At 43.8% G+C, this 19,043-nt stretch overlaps 1 protein-coding gene across 2 annotated transcripts in view; it reads left to right on the top strand.

The window, feature by feature from the left end:
• The window catches only part of Sv2c (synaptic vesicle glycoprotein 2C), a 193,252-nt gene that overhangs the window by 88,815 nt on the left and 85,394 nt on the right, over window positions 1-19,043 (top strand). For both annotated transcript variants that reach the window (XM_013514921.1, XM_005386041.2), the window contains 2 exons: window positions 3,620-3,800; window positions 18,626-18,777. In XM_013514921.1, coding sequence (XP_013370375.1) covers window positions 3,620-3,800; window positions 18,626-18,777 — 333 coding nt within the window. The remainder of the gene's footprint in view (window positions 1-3,619; window positions 3,801-18,625; window positions 18,778-19,043) is intronic.

Here is a 19,043-nt window from a genome sequence, read left to right as displayed (position 1 = left end):
AAAAACATAAAGATTGTACTTTGAAGACCAAGGAAATGAAAGAGCTGATTTCAAATTCTGTCTTCACACAACCCCAGTTCTCCCTCTTGTCAAACATGGGGCTATGGATCCTTGTAATTCTGGCCAGCAGCAGCAGCATGAGGTTTGGAGCAGAGCAGAGGTTCTCATGTCTGCTCTGCATCTGTTCTGAATTTCCAGGGACTCCCATGATAACAACATGAGGACGAAACAGACGGCGAAGTCAAATGGGGCAGGAAACACAGCTTGTGCTCTCGCAAGCCCAATGTGGTTACAGTTGTATTTACCTTATGCCAACATTCAAAGCTTTGGCTTTAAATAAGTCGAATGTTCAGCAAATGAATATTTTGATCGTGCTGCCCTCTTCTCAAATGAGCTACCTGGTTGGCTTAATTCTTCCCATTGCTTGCCCAGTGGAAATTAGCAAGTGCCAAGAGGAACCAAGCATAGTCACAAAAATGTATCACCTTTAGATCTTAAATGTAACTTTAGCCAGAGTCCAAGTGAGGATAAGATACCACTAATATAACATTTTTTTGTTATAAACCTAGCAGTGTGGGGGAATTCAAATCCATTTTGAAAGTTTTCTTGTTTTTTAGGATCCTCTCAGTCCCAGAAGCAGGCACCAGTGGTGCACAGGCTCTCCCAGCTGTGTGCCCCTTGTGTCTCTTACTGAATTACGGCCTCCGTAAGCATCCTGATGACTAGCACAGGAGTGCGGGCACTGACCCCGGAGACACAGATGCACATTGCAGCGTGGCCTGTCCTTGTCAAGTAGCCCCGTGAGGCCGTGGAAGGTTGTGGCCTGGCCGCTATGCTCTAGCTTGCTTTTTGATAAGCCACTCTCTCAGATTGTAAACTCTGCTCACTCAGGAGTCTGAAAATCTACATATCTGTAAAGCCAGGTTTTGGAGGAAGGTGGTAAGTCTGGGGTTCATAGGGTGTAGAGCTGAGGGCCTGGATTTTGTATGCTTGCCCAGGAGCTCAGGTCCACTTTCCTTAAGCACAACAAGGTTGAGGTCTAGCAGAAACTCTGACCCCTCCCTAGAGTGCCTGCTCTGTCCGACATCACTTGGTTCCTCGGTGTTTCCCACAGGAGCTCAGGGAAAGAACAATGTTAATATTCAAAATAATTAACAGGAATAGCCCAGGCATCAGAGCAGGTCTTTTGTAGCTCTAGACATTGCCTGGGGTGTTAGGCTTTAACCTTTTAGTTTCAGGTCCAGGGGAAGTCAAGGAGGCCCCATTGGAGGGTCTGAGTATCAGCACTGAAAAAGACCTCCAAGCTGTAGTCAGAGGAACATCATTTTGCCATCCCAATTTGCCACTATGTATGTGCTAGGTGAAATTGCATAATCTAAGCCTCAATTTCTTCATCTGTGAAGTGGGTTAATAATACTTTGCAGGATTGTGAGGATTACAAGAACCAAAGTATGGTAACAATCTTCAAAGAATGACTGACACAAACTGATCATTAAAAGTGGGTGGTTATCAAATGCAGGCAGCTTGTTGCCTCAGTATTGCCCTTCTGCCTGCATACAGTGAGGATGGGGACCATGGGAGGCCTTGTGTTAGGGCTGCTGTTGTGATCTGCTGTTTACCTTTGGGGAGGATGGGCACTACAGGACGGAAGTGGTGAAGGGAGGCGTTGTTCCTGGGCCTGGGGCTACAAGAAGGGCTTCTGAGTCTAGACTGCCACAGCCATAGGCTCTGCCAGATGCTCAGCAGCCTGCTTTCCGATTTGTAGGTGCTTTCAAAGACGCACATGATTATGAAGACGCTTAGCTACTGCTTCTCCTTCTGAGGCCCTAGTGGCCAACTTCGGCCTTCAACCTTGTAACTAAGCACTGCGCTGCTGCGCTGCATGTGCCTTTCCCTCCAGCAGTCTGTCCACGCTTGCAGCTCCCTTCCAGGTGCCACTGTGTTCTTTAAACCATCTCCTGGATGTGCATCTGGTCTCGCGATACGAGCAATCGCTACTGAGCAGGATAATGTCTTGTGGTCCATCTCGTGGCACAGAGAAAATCACTCACCTCTTTGTAATACCAGGCTCATTAGAAGCAGCGTTTGTTTCGTCTGATGTCACAGCTGGGCCGCATTCACCACTGGTCGTGGCCCTGTGTACTCGGCTATCCACAAAGCTCTCGGCATCAGTGGGGTCATGAGGCCCAGTGAAGTGTTTTCCTTCTGTGTCTAGTGGATGCATTAACCGCGTAGTTAGCACACTCACTTATGGGCATTTAAACAGGTTATTTCCCAAACTCCTCTAAAGCAACCAATAAACCAACATTTGTTTTCACTTTCTTACTGTGATGCCGTGGAGTGGCTTGAAGGTGCTTAGAAAATGATGCTTGGGTGAAGCAGGGAAAAAGGCAGAAATGGATGGAAGAGGAAGGGGCAGCTTTTTGTTGCCACGCAGCAACCCGTATTAACTGTGTTATCCTCTTTAGACATTGGATATCCTTTAAAAAAAAAAAAAGAAAAACCTTTCTGAGCCAACATTTGCTACATCTAATATGATTTTATCCTGATGAAGATTTTATGCAGGGCTGGTGCAGGTCTGGTTTCTTAGGAGAACAAAGTGGGTTAGGAAATTCAGGTGTGCACTCACAGTGACACCAAGTGGAATCTCTAACTCCTGATTTTCTGTTTGTTCCCCTTAGAGACCAGAGCTGACCACAATAAATTTACTATCTCCCACCGTACTGCAGCTCTTTCCCTTCTCTCTAAGTCCCTGAGATCCTGACTCCACGATTGTTTCCTGATGCACAGAGCTAGAGACCAATTTAAACTGAATGGAAACCTCTCAGCCTACCTCCCCAGCTTGCAAGGAAAGGCCAGGATTCTCGGGAGAGCCGAGAGCAATGATGGTGAACCTTCTATAGACTGAGTGCCCAAACTGCAACCCACAACCCACTTATTCACAGCAAAGTGCCAACACAGCAATTAAACCTGAACACTGAGGTTTTAGTTTAGAGCAGAAACAACTCTACATTAACATCTTTTGTCTTAAAAGAAAAATGAAATGACACACGTGCCATAGGTTCACCACCATTAGCCTAGAGAGAAAGAACTCATAGAACCCTCCAGAAGCACCATTAGGGCTGCCTTGGTGACTGGTGATGGTCGTCTGCTACAGGCAGAGGCTTGAGTCACTTTGGAAAAGCCACTTTGACCTGGGTGCCTGTGAGTCAGTGCCATATCTTGGCCTCGTCATGTGGCTGCTTTGGGCATTCGGACCAAAGGGGACTTGCTCATGGGTCAAACTCCAGGTTTACTGTTCAAGGAAACTTTTCATTCCTGCCCACTGGATACCCAACCCCGAAGGCTGTTCTGGCAGTTGACTGTTGTGTCTTCTCCATGAGTTGATAATGGAAACGACTTCCCATCAGCCTTTGCAACTGCCCATGGCAGCCAGTGGGAGCTGGCAGAGCTTACTTTCCTCCTTGAAAGCTGATTACTGTATCCTGACAGACTGTATCCTGAGCGGGTTTTCCCCAGGGGAGATGCTGGAACGTATTTTGTGCCTTGTTCATTTGCTGTGACATGTGTTGTTGACTTCCAATCTCTGATGTGTCTCTTTGTTTTCTGTGTGTTGCAGGCAGCATAGTGTACCTCGGGATGATGGTGGGGGCGTTCTTCTGGGGAGGACTGGCAGACAAAGTGGGAAGGAAACAGTCTCTACTGATTTGCATGTCTGTCAACGGATTCTTTGCCTTCCTTTCTTCATTTGTCCAAGGTTATGGCTTCTTTCTCTTCTGTCGCTTACTCTCTGGATTCGGGTAAGGTTTTCTCCTTCATATTTTATAATAATGTGTTTATTCATAATTGTGCATGTGCTTCTCCCTAAAAGAACTCATTACCAAGAAATTATCTCTCTTTTTTATGGTCCTGGAGGTTTAACCCAGTACTGAGTTACATTTTGCCCTGAGCTATATCCCAAGCCCCTCCACCTTTTTAATTTTTTTTAAAATTTGAAGTCAGAGTCTCACTAAATTGCTAAATTGCCCATGGTGGGCTCAAACTTGCCATCCTCCTACCTCAGGCTCCCAAAGTGCTGGGATTATAGGTGTGTGCCACCACTCCAGCTCAGAAATGACCTCTTAACACATCTCTTCCTCTGTTTTTGTGTCATCCTCACAAGCCACAATTCTGGTTCTTCAGAATGTGATTATCAACCTTTTGAATCTGGGGTAGAAGCAAAATATGCCTGTGTCCCCAAAGCCAATGATTTTATGTATCACTTCGAGGAAACTAGTATTGTTTTAAATGGAATGCTATTTCCAAACCAGAGCACATTTATACATGTGTTTCTTCTGAAATTTTAATTTAAGAAAAAAGTACCTATTATTATGAAGTACATGTTCCAGACATTTAGGGAGACTTAAATTGAGAGTTAGAGGGTCTCAAGCAACTGTGGGTTTATTGATCTAAGTTATCTAAGTGCACTGAAAGAGATACGACATACGAGATCTGCTTCTTGGGACAAGTTATTTCTGTCAGTTCCACTGAATGAGCAGACATCATGCTTTTGACCAGCCACAGTGGTGGAGGACAGCCAGCCATGCACTCATCTTCTCCAAAGAGTTTGAAGCTCCACCTAAGGGAACCTACTAGATTGTGAAAACTCAGTAGCTTCATGAGAAGAGTATGAGAAACTTGGTTCTAATAAAAATAATGCATAGAAATATAAAATTTTGGATTCATGCTTGAGAATTTAGAGACATCATGGTGATGATGTAAATTATATTTTTAAACGTTTTTAAATGTAGAGCAGGAGATAGAGCTGGGTTATGAATTTGAGGATTTACCAATTGTGGCTACTGATAGTGCATTACAAGCTATACAGCGGGTAAAACATGGTGAAAACAGCCAGGGAGCCCCAGCAGATCTTTCTCACTTACATGCAGTCCCGCCCCCTTAGCTCCTCATCCTCTACACTCTGCATGTGATGGACATTAGCAAACATTTTACTAATATGCACACATTTAAGCAGCGTTCCTTAGAGTGGAGACAGTGCTTCCCACCAAACCAAGATGAGTAGAGCTTAGGAAGGTGGAAAAATATCTTGTCCTTGGGAGGAAAAATGATCAGAATCAAACATTTCCTCTGTGATGAGGGGTCTTGTCCTCAGCAGAGGGGGCCTTTGGCACTCAGTCTGTGTGAAATTGGCACAGCTGACATGGTGAGTGTCTTAGTTAGTTTTCTCTCACTGCTGAGAAAATACCCAACACCCAAAAGAGGAAAAGATTTATTTAGGTCACAGTTTGTAAAGATTTCATTCCATAATCAGCTGGCTGCAAGGCAGACAGGCATCACAGAGGAGAAACAGTTCATGGTGAGCAGTAGGCAGCAAAGCAAGCCAGCAAGGGACAAGACAAGCCTCTTTCTGTCCCTTATATTGTATCCAGGCTACCAGATTAGGGCAATACCAAACCAGTCAGTGGACTGACTTACAATCATTCACCCTTAATCCTAGCATTGCACTATAAATCAGTCATACTATAGATCCAGCTACTTCTGAAAAAGCCCCACCTATGACTGCATGAGGTTTTGGGGGAACATCTAGATGTAGGTCATAACAGTGAGGAATTTTGGATCATGAATTTATGGCCTACAGCAGACCCCAATGTAGAAGGAATTGAGCTACCTAACAAAGAAAAAGTAGTTTTCAGGGCTATTAATGCAAAGATCTTCCCAGTGAGTAGATCCATGGGACAACACATTCTTGTCACCTTTTATTGCCTATGAAATACCACCAGCCTGTCAGGAGAAAGCTGACATCAGAGGAGCTGGACTTCACAAAGGTCCTTCCAGTCTGCAATCTTCTCCAAGAAATTTCAGTGATAGCTATCCACCCAGAAGTACCTGACTGTGGTCAAACTGCTATGGCAACTTTAATTGCTGATTTGTATTGTAAAGTCAGTTGACTTTTAACCCAATTGACTCTCAAGAAAAAGGACCATTATGGTACCTGCAAAACACTCCAAGCCAGTAGCCACCCAGAAGCTAATTTAGGGGTGATCTAGAAGCAGAAATTATTTGGAAATATTCCTGATATCATCCATATCCCTTCATGGATAAATTGTCCTTCAGCCAGCAGGTCAGAGCAGCTGAGCTCAAATGAACATAACTGACCTGGCAGAGCGTGGGCAGGGTGCTGCTGACACAGGCAGGTACTGTAAATTGTGACACCAGAGGCTGCAGCACTGTAGCAGCTTTCTGACGTTGGCACAGGACTGAAAATCAAGACATCTGAGCGTCCTCCGCCCCTACCCTTTGCTGTGGGATGTGGCAGTTCCTCAGGCTCTTCAACCTGATGTGTCTTTCTAAGAGGGATCATATTCCTACCTTGCACTGAAGACAAAAAGAGATAATGTATTGAAAGAACATGGTAGAGGAGAAAATGAGGTATCACGTCTAACTGTCACCCATGGCTTGGCGTTTCCTGGTCCCTCTTTCCTTATTCTCCAGTTCATGCAACTGGGCTGACTTGTGCTTGTGCCTCTGTGTGACATAGGAGGCCTGGAGATAGGGCTCTCGTTCAGGCTGTGAATTTCGAGTCTTGCTCATGAGGGGACAGGAAGGACTAGCTATGGATGAGGGCTTTGAGAGAGCCCAGCAAGTAACATCAAGCCTGCTGCTCTGCAGAATAGAGTGGTTTCCCAGGCCAGGACAGGACCAAGTGGGGACAAGGTAAGAGTTTAGTCACCTGAACCCACATCTACAAAACATCTACATAGTTTTATGGAACCTAGCAGCTGGCTGTGTGTGTAAGGAATTAAGCTAAGAAAAATGAAGAAAGAAATCTACGTTAGGGCTCCCCAGAGACACAGAACCAGCAGGAAGGACAGATGTTTGGACCAACAGGCAGATGGGTAGGAAGGTAGTAGGTGAGGCTGAGAGTTCTGTAACAGGCTGTCTGCAGGCCAGAGACCAAGGCTGTGGGTGGCATGCCTCAGTCTAAGTCCAGAAGCCCCACAACCAGAAAAGCTGATGGTATAGCACTCAGTCTGAGGCCAAAGGGCTGAGAACCTGGGGAGCTAGGGGTGCTGGAGCAAGTTCTGAATTCAAAAGCTAGAGAATCTGGAGTTCGGACATTTATGCACAGGGAAAGAAGGGTGCCCCAGCTCCAGGGAGGCTCCACTTTTTTCTCCAGCTTTTCCCCTGCCCATCCCTGGGCTACTGGATGGTGCTTGCCCTTCCCCACTCATCCTGAGCTCACACATCAGTCGCCGTCCCAGACACACTTGGAAATGACCCATACACACACACACTCGCTATCCACATTCCCCTAATCGGGTCAGTACCCATGAGCAGTGGTCATGGACCCTGTCTCTGAGTCTCGGGGAAGTCTCTTCCCTCCAGTTCCTCCACTCAACTCAGAAATCTCAGCTCCCACTCCTCCTCCTGACACCAGGCTGGGCCTTTCAGGGCTGGAGTTGAGCCCTGGCCTGGCATTATGGAGTGCTCTCCAAACTCCGCTTTCCACGGGGCTCACAAAGGAGGAGAAACAATGACAGTATTGTAGAGGAGAAAGCAATCTTCAGTTAAAGCCCTTTCTTCTTTCTAAAGGCATGTAATGTTTCAATGCTTTATTCCTATTACTTACGAACTCAGTGCCTAAGCAACAGAAATTGGATTTTTACTTTCTGCAGTACTGTATTCAACCCAGGTCTTTCACACCAACCTACATCCCTGGCCCTTTTTTTAATCATTATTTTTAAAATTCTGAGACAAGATCTCACGAAGTCACCAAGTTGCCCAGGCTATGCTTGAACTTGCAGTCCTCCTGCCTCAGCCTCCCAGAGTGCTAAAATTATAGGCATGTGTCCCCACAACCCACTAAGCACCAGAAGTTTGATGTATTCCCTTTTTATTTAAACATTCTTTATTAGTACATAAGCCAGAAAGCTAGAATGCTCATGCTAAATCAGCCTCTGCAAAGGAAGACCCTAAATCAAAGATCACTTTATGCTTGCGTAGTTAAGCAGCTCGCTCCACTCACATCTGATCAGGTTTTAAATTGAGGAAATTAGATGGTGAGGAGATCAGGTTCCACAGGTTGGGGTGTTTCCACAGTGGGTCACCAGTGCCCAGACCCCCCAACGCCCATCCGCTCCCAGGAGCACAGTGACTGCCCAGCTCCGCACTTTGAGGTTCCACTCCCAACCCCTCTCCTCCCACCTCCCGGAGAGGTTTCCTGAGCGAGCTCACAGGGGCTCCGCCACAGCTCCGTTTTGTCTCCTTGGCAGTACTTATGGTCCATGCCAGAATCCCCTTCCTTTCTTCCTCCCTCCCTTTCTCTCCACCACCCACAAAAAGGCTTAGGACCTTGTTTTGTTCTACATACTCCCTGCTTTCAGTATCTGGCAGTCATTGTTCCAGGGCCTCAACAGATAATCTTCAAGTCCCTCACAGAAAATGCCTGTGACCTACACACATCCTCCTGTATACTTTTTTTTAAACAGTCATAAAGGGATTTATTAGGCACAATTTTTAAAATACACACTCAAGTACACACTCAAGAGAGAGGCACATTATAGCCTGGAGCTGGGCATATTTATGGTTTTCGTGGCAGTGGAAGTCTGTGGAATTTGTGACTCTATAGAAAGCTAAGGCTTGGTTTACTACAGGAGAAAAGCGATGACCACCGCAAGTGAAAAGGTGAAAGGATGCCTCCGTGGATGAGGTACAGTGCCACACTCACTGCAAGCACGATGCCCGTAGTTGTTCGGGGAAGGTGACGAAGGAGGAGTCTGTGCATGTGCAGCATGTTCCCGGGATACTGCCCGTCCGGGTTGGTTGAACCCACAGACCACAGCGGGGAGGGGAGCTGTGTAGCTGCGGGAAGGACGGGCTGCAGCAGTGGCAGAGCAGGGCGAGCCTGGAGACCAAGCTAGGCAATTTCGGAGTGCCGGAGATGAGCTGGGAAGCCTACTAGATTCTCCTTTAGTCACATAAGCAGAAAAGTCCCACATCAAGTGGACAAAACCCTAATTAGAGTCCTAAGCACAACATCCTGGCCCCTCAGTCAGTCCCCAGATTGCAGCCACTTTACAGACCCGGACTCCAGGTCCCTGTGAGGAAGGATGACCTACACAGCTAAAAATGTATTGCGTTCCTACTTCTTATAGCCTCCTGCAAAGGGAGCAGTGACCTTTAACCTCCTGAGCCACGGTGCTTGGGAGGAAAACAAAGCAGGCTTCTCGGGGCTTACCGAGCCCTGGCTGTGAGCTGACACTAATCCAAGAGACCCAGAATGTCTCTATGGCCCACGGTCAGAGGAGGAACTTTGGGAAGTCAGATCATCAGTGGGGTTTTAGCTCAGGTCCCTGTCACAGTGGTCCAGTGGTCACTCACTTGGGCTTGTGCTCATGCCCACACTTCCAGCGTGCATTCCTGGGACAGACCCATTCACAAGGGGCAGAGCCCCAGCATGCCAGAGCACCTGCCCACCAGCTCCATATACAGGGAACTAACTGTAGAACCCAAAGAAAAGTCCTGCGTCACCAGTCATATGCTCCACTTGGCAGGGTGGGAACCAGGAGTGAGTCAGCTAGGAGTTGAATTGCAGTGAAGTCCCTTTCACTCACAACTCTGTAAATGAACGTCCGTTCTGAGCCCAAGGCCTGGCCGTCTTCCTGCAGGTGTTGCAGATGCTGTCTGTCAGCATCTGTAGCACTTCTGTATGAGGCTCCTGTTTCCTCTGCCAGGAGACTGGAAGGAGTTCCTGATTTAGGCTGACACTGACCCAAGTTCATGATTTCATTGTCTCTAAATGTGCTTTCCTTTTAATTCACTAAGCCCAGTCTTGAGTACCTCTTCTTAGAAACGTAAATATGGGGGCTGGGAATTTAGCTCAGTGGCACAGCGCCTGCCTGGCAAGCGCAACGCCGTGAGTTCAATTCCTGGTACCGGAAGAAAAACAAAAACAGAAACAAAAACAAAATCAAACAAACAAACAAACAAAAATCAGAAACATAAATATGCCCAGCTACCATTGTCTATGTGACTTCCAATATTCAGCACAAAGAAAGGTCTTCCTGCTGAGGCTGACAGTGTTTTGTGGGAATAAGGAAGAGGCCATCACCAGTTACTCAGCTGCCTTGCACTTTCCTAAATGAATTTTGCACCGAGGAACAGGCACGTACCTCTTCTCTTGTTACAGAGAACTAGAAAGATGGGAAATGGACTTGGCACCATTGATTCATTTCATTTGCCCCAAAATTAGATTATTTGTTTCCAGTCACTGTTAATTAGGGGAATGATAATGTCAGGCAGTGTCAGGGTTGGGAGCTTCCCACTAAGGGCCGGGCATTGCTAAGCATGAAGGTCAAGAGAAAAATACAACAGCAGCAGAATTAGAATGAAATTTCAGGGCGCCTGTGTACTGTAAGAGAAAGAATAGTCATTCTTTCTCCCCTGGTGGAGCATAACAAACACATACCTCATGCTCCCGGCAGTATCCATTCATTAACTACATGAAGTTATGGTAAGAATACCTTGGCTTTGCAGAGTGGTCACCACTAAGTGGAATTTTTTAAAGTGCTCAGTATGTCAAACCCCATTTATTGCCACAGTTGTTTTTAACAAGTAAGCATGCAAAAATAATATGCATGCTTTTTTAAATTAGAAAACTGACACAAGATAGGTTATTATTTCCAGATAGTTAATAGCCTCCCATTTCTGCTGAGTTTTCCCCTGATTCTGAACTATCAGGTTTTCCTTTCAAAGGTATTCTTTCTCTTAAAATATGTTTTCCTTTCTTGTTACATTGGGGAAATGCAGACTCATTTAAATTTTTCTTTGTTGGCATAAGATAATTTTCTTTACACAATTTATATCTATGGAATATAACTTCTGTGTTTAAGACAATAAAGTGTACATATGAGAGGTATTGCTTTTTTTCAAAGACTTCTATAAGCAAGACAGTACATGTGGTCACTTCTGTTTAACATGGTGGTGAGCAGTGTACAGCATGCTACTGCTTTATGTTTCTCAATTATTCACAACAATTAGGCTTTGAAACCGTCATGATGGTCACTTGCTAGGATATTAGCATTCAAGAGGGAAGCAGCCAAGAAAAGATAATGACTTTTTATCACATCTCCTGTAAGATTTATAATGAAATTTTGCAACATCTGTACATTAATCAGACTTCACATAGTTCTTTTCACCTTGTAAGATAAATGCACTAAATAAGTCTCTCTTTTTCCAAGATTAGTTTTAAGGCTCTAACAGTCATATGTATATATTAGGATTAATGTTACCTGGCTTTTTTGCTTTGTTTTAATGTCTCTTCTAGAAAACATGTTTGTGTGACTCACATTGCATTTCCATCGAAAGGACTGTCTTCCCAGCACAAAGGTTGTCTGCTTGCCTTATAGTTTTTCACATTCTACCCTTAGACAAAGGTGCTCTTGATCTTAAGGGAGAAGAGATAGAGCAAAAGATCTTCCACACTTGCAATATAAAATTGTGAGGTATTAGTCACACACCCCGTTTACACTTCACGCTGTGAGCCCTTGGGGCAAGAACGTATGCTCTTCAGACGTGCTCCTCCAGCAGGCAGGCAGAGCCCCATGCAGTCTAAGGGTGGGTAAGTAGAGGGTAAGTAGGGCGGTGGATGAGAACATGTATACAGCAAGGAGCTGGATGCAGCCGCATGCTTTTCCTGTTTCTTATAGTTCATCATCATGGTCACTTATGCCATCTTTATTCATGACACCATTGAGGGGAATGTACTCTTCCATCTGAACAGCAAGGTTAGTTTTTTTTCTTTTTTTCCAAGATAGTATTAGAATCCTGATCTGTGACTACACCATTTCCTCCAGTGGCACCAGGTCTGCTGCTGTACCACATGCATAGATGTCCACAGGTTTGGGCTTTGGGGGTCCAGTCTGATTACAAACAAGGCCTACAAGAGTTGAATCACTGTTTCCTTAGCAATGTATTGTTTTTACCCAAATTATATGTTTACAAATCAATACTTTTAAAATAAATTTTAAAATCCCCTTCCAGTTATTCTATCCACAGTTTGCATAATATTGAGGAAACAGCAACTTGCTATATCAAAGCGTTTAATTTTTTAAACTGTGGCTCTGGAGATTGGAGGATTAAATCTACCCAAAGCCTATGTCTTTGGTTACTGCCATGAGGCAGAGATTCCAGTCCTTGATTTGATGATGGGTTCATTTACCAGCAAGTGTGCTTCCTTAGTTATTTCTTTCTTGATTACTCATAGCAGACACATGCTTCTAATCAGTAAGCAGCCTTATTCTGTGCTCCAGCCAGCCTATGCAGAGGCTGTGATGTCTGTGTTCTCTCATCTAAACCTCAGAACCGCCTCCTTGGGGTCCGTGATGTTCTGTTGACTTTCGTAACATGGAATTGCTGAATGTTCCATCTGTGGGGCTGTTGCTTTGACTTCATATTTCTGGGTTCACTTTAAAGCACAGTGAACTGGTTCTGAATTACTTTGTAAGTTGTCTGGCTGTTCAATGTCTTCCTTCCCTTTTATTGATTCTGAATGAGGATTAAAAGGATATTTTTATGCAAGTTATTTGTCATTGTGATTCCTACCATAGAGTAGGCCATTCACTCACTATGCTTTGTATAATCCCCTTATTCTTGTCTCAATAAAAGCTGCCAGAGTGGGTGCTCAGTGAACTTTGCTCTCTGCTTCTTAACTGTATGGCGCACATGACTTTATGATGATTATCCAGATTCCTCATCATGTTTCTGCCTAATGTCCTAGTTCCCAGTAGAATTGGGAAATGCAAGGTGAAAGTAAAGAATTGTTTGACAGTCACATGGTGAAATAAGAAAGAATGAAATTTCTCTGTTGTATGCATGATTCCTAGAGAGTCAAAGCAGAACAGAATTACTTAGTGGAGTCTTTCTTTAGAGCAAGAAATCATCAGACATTCCATAATTTCTCCCCTAAAATTATGTCATACATCACATCAAGTATAATTATACTTTTTTACTTACAACCTCCCTTTTCACTGTTGAATCCTGAGCCTCTTTTTGTCCAAATAAACAATGTGTCAGCCAGCTTTCCATTACTGTAAAAAAATACTTAAGATAATCAACTTAAAAAAGAGAAAAAGTCTACTTTGGCTCACCATTTTGGAGATTTCAGTCAATGGCAGGTTGTTGCATTGCTTTGGGGGTCACATGACAGAGCAAGCTACTCACCTCATGGTGGTCAGGAAAAGACAGGAAGGGGCCAGGGTCCTAATGTTTCCTTCACGGGTACCCCCAGTGACTACAGAACATCCCAGTGAGCTCTGCCCCTTAAAGCTTCCATTGCCTTCCAACAGCACCACGGGCTGGGAACCAATCCTTCCACAAAGGGGTTTTGTTGCACACTAATCCAAGCCGGAGCAGCCTGCATGAATCCATAGGGTATAATATAGGGACAAGCATCACCCAGCCCCGGGCTGCCACCTGAACTGGAGAATGCAAGCTGTGGCTGCAAGACTTGTAGGGTTTAGGACAGGCAGGCTCCCCAGTCACTCAGTGAGGTGTTGGGCACCCTTTGTTACTTGCTGTGCTGATTTAACTTATATGTCTCATGTTACTCAACACAGAAAATTCTGACTGTGAGGCTGATGCATTCTTTTCCTTAGATAATATCCCACTCATAACTTTGCCTTAGATTTTTAGGAAAATAAATATGTTTCACGGTATTTGCCAAACACCTAGCTAGAGCCACATGCAGTCCTGTTGAGGTAACACGTGCGTGTGTGTGCATGTGTGTGTGTCTGTGTGTGTGTGTAGATTTGCATGTGCACATTGGAGGGAAGTCCCAGTTTATTTTTAGGAATATGTTTTAATACAAAATTTTCAGACTCTTTATCTTTCTATAATTAATGTACTGAAACCCTATAAATAATATTATTTATAAAAATTAATATTACTATCATTAAAAGTATCTACTACTCCAACTCTGAAAGCCAGATATCAGTATTTTGCTTCATTTAGGCAAATTCAATTATTTTAAATCTGGATGATCTTGTTCCTATGCAGGGTGTGGATTTCTGTGATCATCTAGTCTGTGCCTTCTATTATCAGGGATAATTAAGATTTGATAATTTTTGACAGCTAATAAAATAGCCTTAACATCTGATACTGAGAAAAATTCATTATAAAACACTCTGGTCCAATTACTTCATTTATGTAAACATTCATCAAAAGTGAACTTAGAAAAAAAAAAGGACCTGAACAAATTTCAAAAGTAGCAATCATTATATAATGAACAATGAGATTTCCTTGTTAACTGAGTTTAAGAATTTGGGGCTGGGGATCTAGCTAAGTGGCACAAGTGCCTGCCTAGCAAGTGCAAGGTTCTGAGTTCGATTTCTGGCAAAAAAAAAAAAAAAGAAAAGAAAAGAAAAGAAAAAAGGATGTATTACCCACTGGGTAATGTAAAAATAACTACTTTCTATCTTATATTATGGATTTTTAAAATATGAATCTGATTTTATTCTCCACATTAAAATCTCCATTCATTGCAAGAGTTTTTCAACCTTAGCACTATTGATATTGGGGCTGGATAATTCTTTTCTGTACAGGGAGCTATTCTAGTCACCATGGGCTGATTAACATCTTCCCACATCTCCATCTACTGGTTGACAGTAGCAGCCCCGAAACTGTGACAACTCAAAATGTGTGCAGACATTGCCAAATACCTGCAAGGGTGAGGCTGAGGGATGTAAAGTCAGCCCTACTTAAGAACTGTTTATACATGGGAATGTGACAATTACTGTTTAAATATTTTGTATCTCTTTATATATCCTCATATATTGTGTCTTAATGCAATTAACAGCATCAACAATAACAATACTAAGGGAATGTATTAGCCCCTCACATGAAGGCATGAGGCAGAACAGCAATGAGAATATTTTCTAATTTGTAGGCTGTGAGGGCTGGGTTGTAGCAGTGTTTTCCTGAACCCAACTATATTATAAGCCAAGAGAGGTTCTACTTTCCGTCTTGTTTAGATACTTTTATCGGTGATAATCATAGCAGCTACACCATTCTTTAGAAGGTACACAGGTGCCCAACAGAATGCCCCAATGTCTTCTGACTGATTTTAAGTGAACTGTCTCCATGACAAGGGGCATCCGAGCATCTGAGCAAGAGGTGACCACAGCAACTAAGGCACAGAGTAGCTCAGCAACTCTTTGGAGGCTCCATTGGTATTAAACCTCTGCCTCAACACCTTCAACTTCCTTTGTGGTCACATTGACCCTGGAGGTAAAAGTGTATATTTCCTTTCATTGAGATGTTTAAATGTCAAAACAGACTGTCTGAGGAAGCTTGGTGTGGCGACTCACTGAATTCAGAGAATTCAGAGAATTCAGAGAATTCAGTTCTCTGGTGCATTTCCGCTGAGCCAGGAAATGAGGATTCAAAGAGGAATACCCCTGCCAGCTGTGAGAAAGTGTGAATCACCAGCAACAGCTAACATCACAGCACCAGGAATGTTTTTCCCTGCTTAAGGGATGCTATAGTAAGATGAAAACTGTTTTCCCTCAAATAGATGATGAGCCTACAATGGTAAATGCCTAGACTATTCTAAAGATATCCAAGTGCAAAGAATTTTGCAAAGGATGGAGATAGTATCCCCTTGGGTTTAGTCTGCTGTACAGAGTGACACATCGGTGTAGAAAGAACCATCATAAAAACAGGCATTGAATCAAACTCAACTGGGTTGCTCACAACCCCTGAATAGTAGATATACTCTTCCACTTTGGTTTCTTAAAAACCAACAGGCAAGTCTGCAAGCTTCCACTTGAAATTTCAGTGATGCTGGGGTGCATTTATCTTGGTTCAGAAGCTCCTGACATACCTGGCCATGCAGTTGTGCCTTCATGAGGTGTGAGTTGTAGCCGCTACACACAGAACACCGGGGATCCCACTGAAATGTTAATTAGGTGGCAGAAAGTCAGTAAAAACTGGAACTGTTTTTATGCATTGAAAAGTGAAGCCATAGAGAAGGGATCTGAGTAGGATTTATGATGCTTATGAATGGATTCTTCACATCACATGAAAAAAGCTGTAGCATTAATTTTGACAAAGACATTTTCTTCTCTGATAGAATGCAGTGTTGGAATTTAAAATCTATTCAAATGTCAGGTTTTTAAACTCACCTAGCATGAGCTCCCTAAGGCACTGGGCAAGGTAAACACATGGGCCCACTAAGGGGTGGTGGGGTGCCCACCAGTTCTCACAACCTCCCATATGCATTTGTTTCCTGTTGGAAAATTAGCTGGGTACACTGGCGCCTGGCTGCTGCTGCTTCATCACCATGAGCTGCATCTGAAGACAGGTGGAGTCAGAATTCTGCAGAGCCAGGGTGCTATCACTGCCTTCAGAGCCCCAGAAATGCACATAGATGATGTGAGGTAGGGACTTCAAAGCTCTTTAAGTAGCAACTTTCACTAAGAAACACCCGATGACCCCATATACATTTTATCTACACATTGTGCACTACAAATACATTTACAGCACAGCAGTTTCCTGAAATGAACTTATGCTTATCCTTATTGCTGGAATTGTATCTCTTTTCATTTCTAATTTTTGTGATGCTGTCCCTAGGTTCCAAATTAATTTCACAACCCACAGATTAAATAAGACTGGCTTAAGTAACCTACCTATATCCACCAATGGACAAATATAGTGTCAAAAAAAAAAAAAAAAAACCAACTATGGTGTCACTTTATCAGGGCATATGCATGAAATGTGACATATTTTAATTTACAAGTAAATGCAGAATATTATAAATCTTGTGGTTCATGCAGTACACCCAATTTGCAGCAGAAAATGGCCTTTCCCTGAATTGCAGTTGCTAGAGTCAACACCAGTACTTCTTTATCATATCAGACGAGATCAGGCACGTTCAGGTGGTATCGCTGTAGACTTCTTTATCATATCAGAGGCTCTTAGTAAATCAGTTATTGTTAAGTGGATAAACACATTTTACTCTTTGACATCAAATTTGTTTGAAATGTCAGTAGCAATTTATCTTACAAAAATCTGACCATAAATGCAGCAGTACATAACTGTATCACTATAAGAGATGATCAAAAACAAGGCAAATGTTTGTATTTACTTAAAAGTTACTACAGTAAAAAACACATTGTTATTAATCCCCCTCAGAATACTCCCCTTCACTTCAAACATTCTTGTCCTATTGTTCCTACCACTTTCTAAAGCAGTTCCGGCAGTCTTCTTTCTTGAGGGTCTTTAGTTGCACTAGTGGCTGCCTCAATGTTTTGAACTGATTTAAACTGTTTGCCTCTCATGGTCGTTTCAACTTTGGGGAAGAACCAGAAGTCACATGGTGCCAGATGTGGTGAATAAGGTGGAAGAGGACATGCCACAGTTTTTCAGGCCTGCCTTTCCATGGGATGGCACTTGGTCCCACCATTTGTTGTATTTTTATTATACCTCATAAAGGCACTCACAGAAGAAAACTTCTAGAAAAACTTCAGAAAGTGGCCATAATGATGGAATAAGTGTTTCTGAAGTGAGGGGAATTATTTTGAAGGGTGTTCATGACAATGTGTCTTTTACGGTAATAAATGTTTTTAAATTTAAACATTCACTGTATTTTTATTATCCCTGGTATATCACTCAGTGTTGTCTCTACAACCTGTTTATATTGTGGTATGGCTTTTCCTTAAGTATATTTAAGAATTCATATTGTTGGAATAATAGTAATATTTTTCCATTCTGCCTTTCTGAGGCAGTGGTTCCTCAAACTGAGAATCAAGACCTATTTGAAATTTTGATGAAATCTCTGGCCCTTCTCCCTGAGTGGACAAACTCTGATTCCATTCACCCTCGTTTGAGGATCCTCCACCTGAGCCGAGATCATCCACTGCCCGTGTCAGTCTCCAGATCAGTGGGCTGTTATCGCTGCCCCTGCTGGAAGGAAGCACCATGTCCCATCCCATTGGTGCATAAACCGCAGCTCCTTATTGTATTCCTCAAGTCCCTTCCATTTACATTCACGCAGCAGTGGTGTCTACAGGAGTGAGACTGCAGTGGGTGGGGGAAGGGGCCCTTTGGGTTCTGAGTTTGTCAGCACATCGCCTGATGGGGCTGCAAGGCCAGTTGCTGCAGTGTAGCAGGGAGTGCAGATTGCAGAGGGCCCTGCAGATGTCTGGAGCTACTTCCAGAGTTCCCATCCCACAGGCAGTACATATTCATGGTGTCTTTCTAAAAATGAGTTAATTAAAATATACACTAGTTTACACTATATTATTACGACTTAATAAGTATCAAGTAGATCATCTAATAGAACAGCAGAAAGCCTATTGGAATCCCAATGGAAGTGCTAAGCCACATGAGCAGGGTACCACTGCCACCTTTTGGCCACATAGCCTAATTGCAGGTCCGAGATGTTGCAGAGATAACAAACCTTTGTCAAACATGGGTAACAGTAGATGATAAGATGGTGAAAACACATATTTCTCAACATGCTGGTGTAGGGAGAGAAGATGTGTTATGAGACTTTGCTTTGGCTTTGCCCTTCGCATCTTCCATTAGCTGTCCCGCCTCCAAGGTCATGTGTTCTCTATCCTTCTAGGATCGGGGGAGCCATTCCCACTGTGTTCTCCTACTTTGCCGAAGTCCTGGCCCGGGAGAAGAGGGGTGAGCATCTCAGCTGGCTCTGCATGTTCTGGATGATCGGCGGCATCTACGCCTCTGCCATGGCCTGGGCCATCATCCCGCACTACGGTAAGGGGCTGGCCTTGCACCAGCCGGATGGGCGCCGCATCTGCTTTGCTTCCATCCCAGCCACTGTCCTCCGTCTGAGTGTGAGTTTGAGGCCAGTCCAGCCCATCGCGTGTCTCCTGTCCATCGTGTTTCCTTCCTGTGCACAGAACCGTCTAGAGCAGACTGTGTCTGTGTTTCTCTAGGTGGGGAATAATGGGAAAAGCGTTTTCCTCTTTACTCTCATAGCACTTCTGGTTACGAAAATGTGCAGAGTGTTTTTACCCACC

This window comes from Chinchilla lanigera, unplaced genomic scaffold (assembly GCF_000276665.1).
Source record: "Chinchilla lanigera isolate Chin_1 unplaced genomic scaffold, ChiLan1.0 scaffold00024, whole genome shotgun sequence".
Classification (NCBI taxonomy): Eukaryota; Metazoa; Chordata; class Mammalia; order Rodentia; family Chinchillidae; genus Chinchilla; species Chinchilla lanigera.
This window is presented reverse-complemented; position numbering and strand designations above follow the sequence as displayed.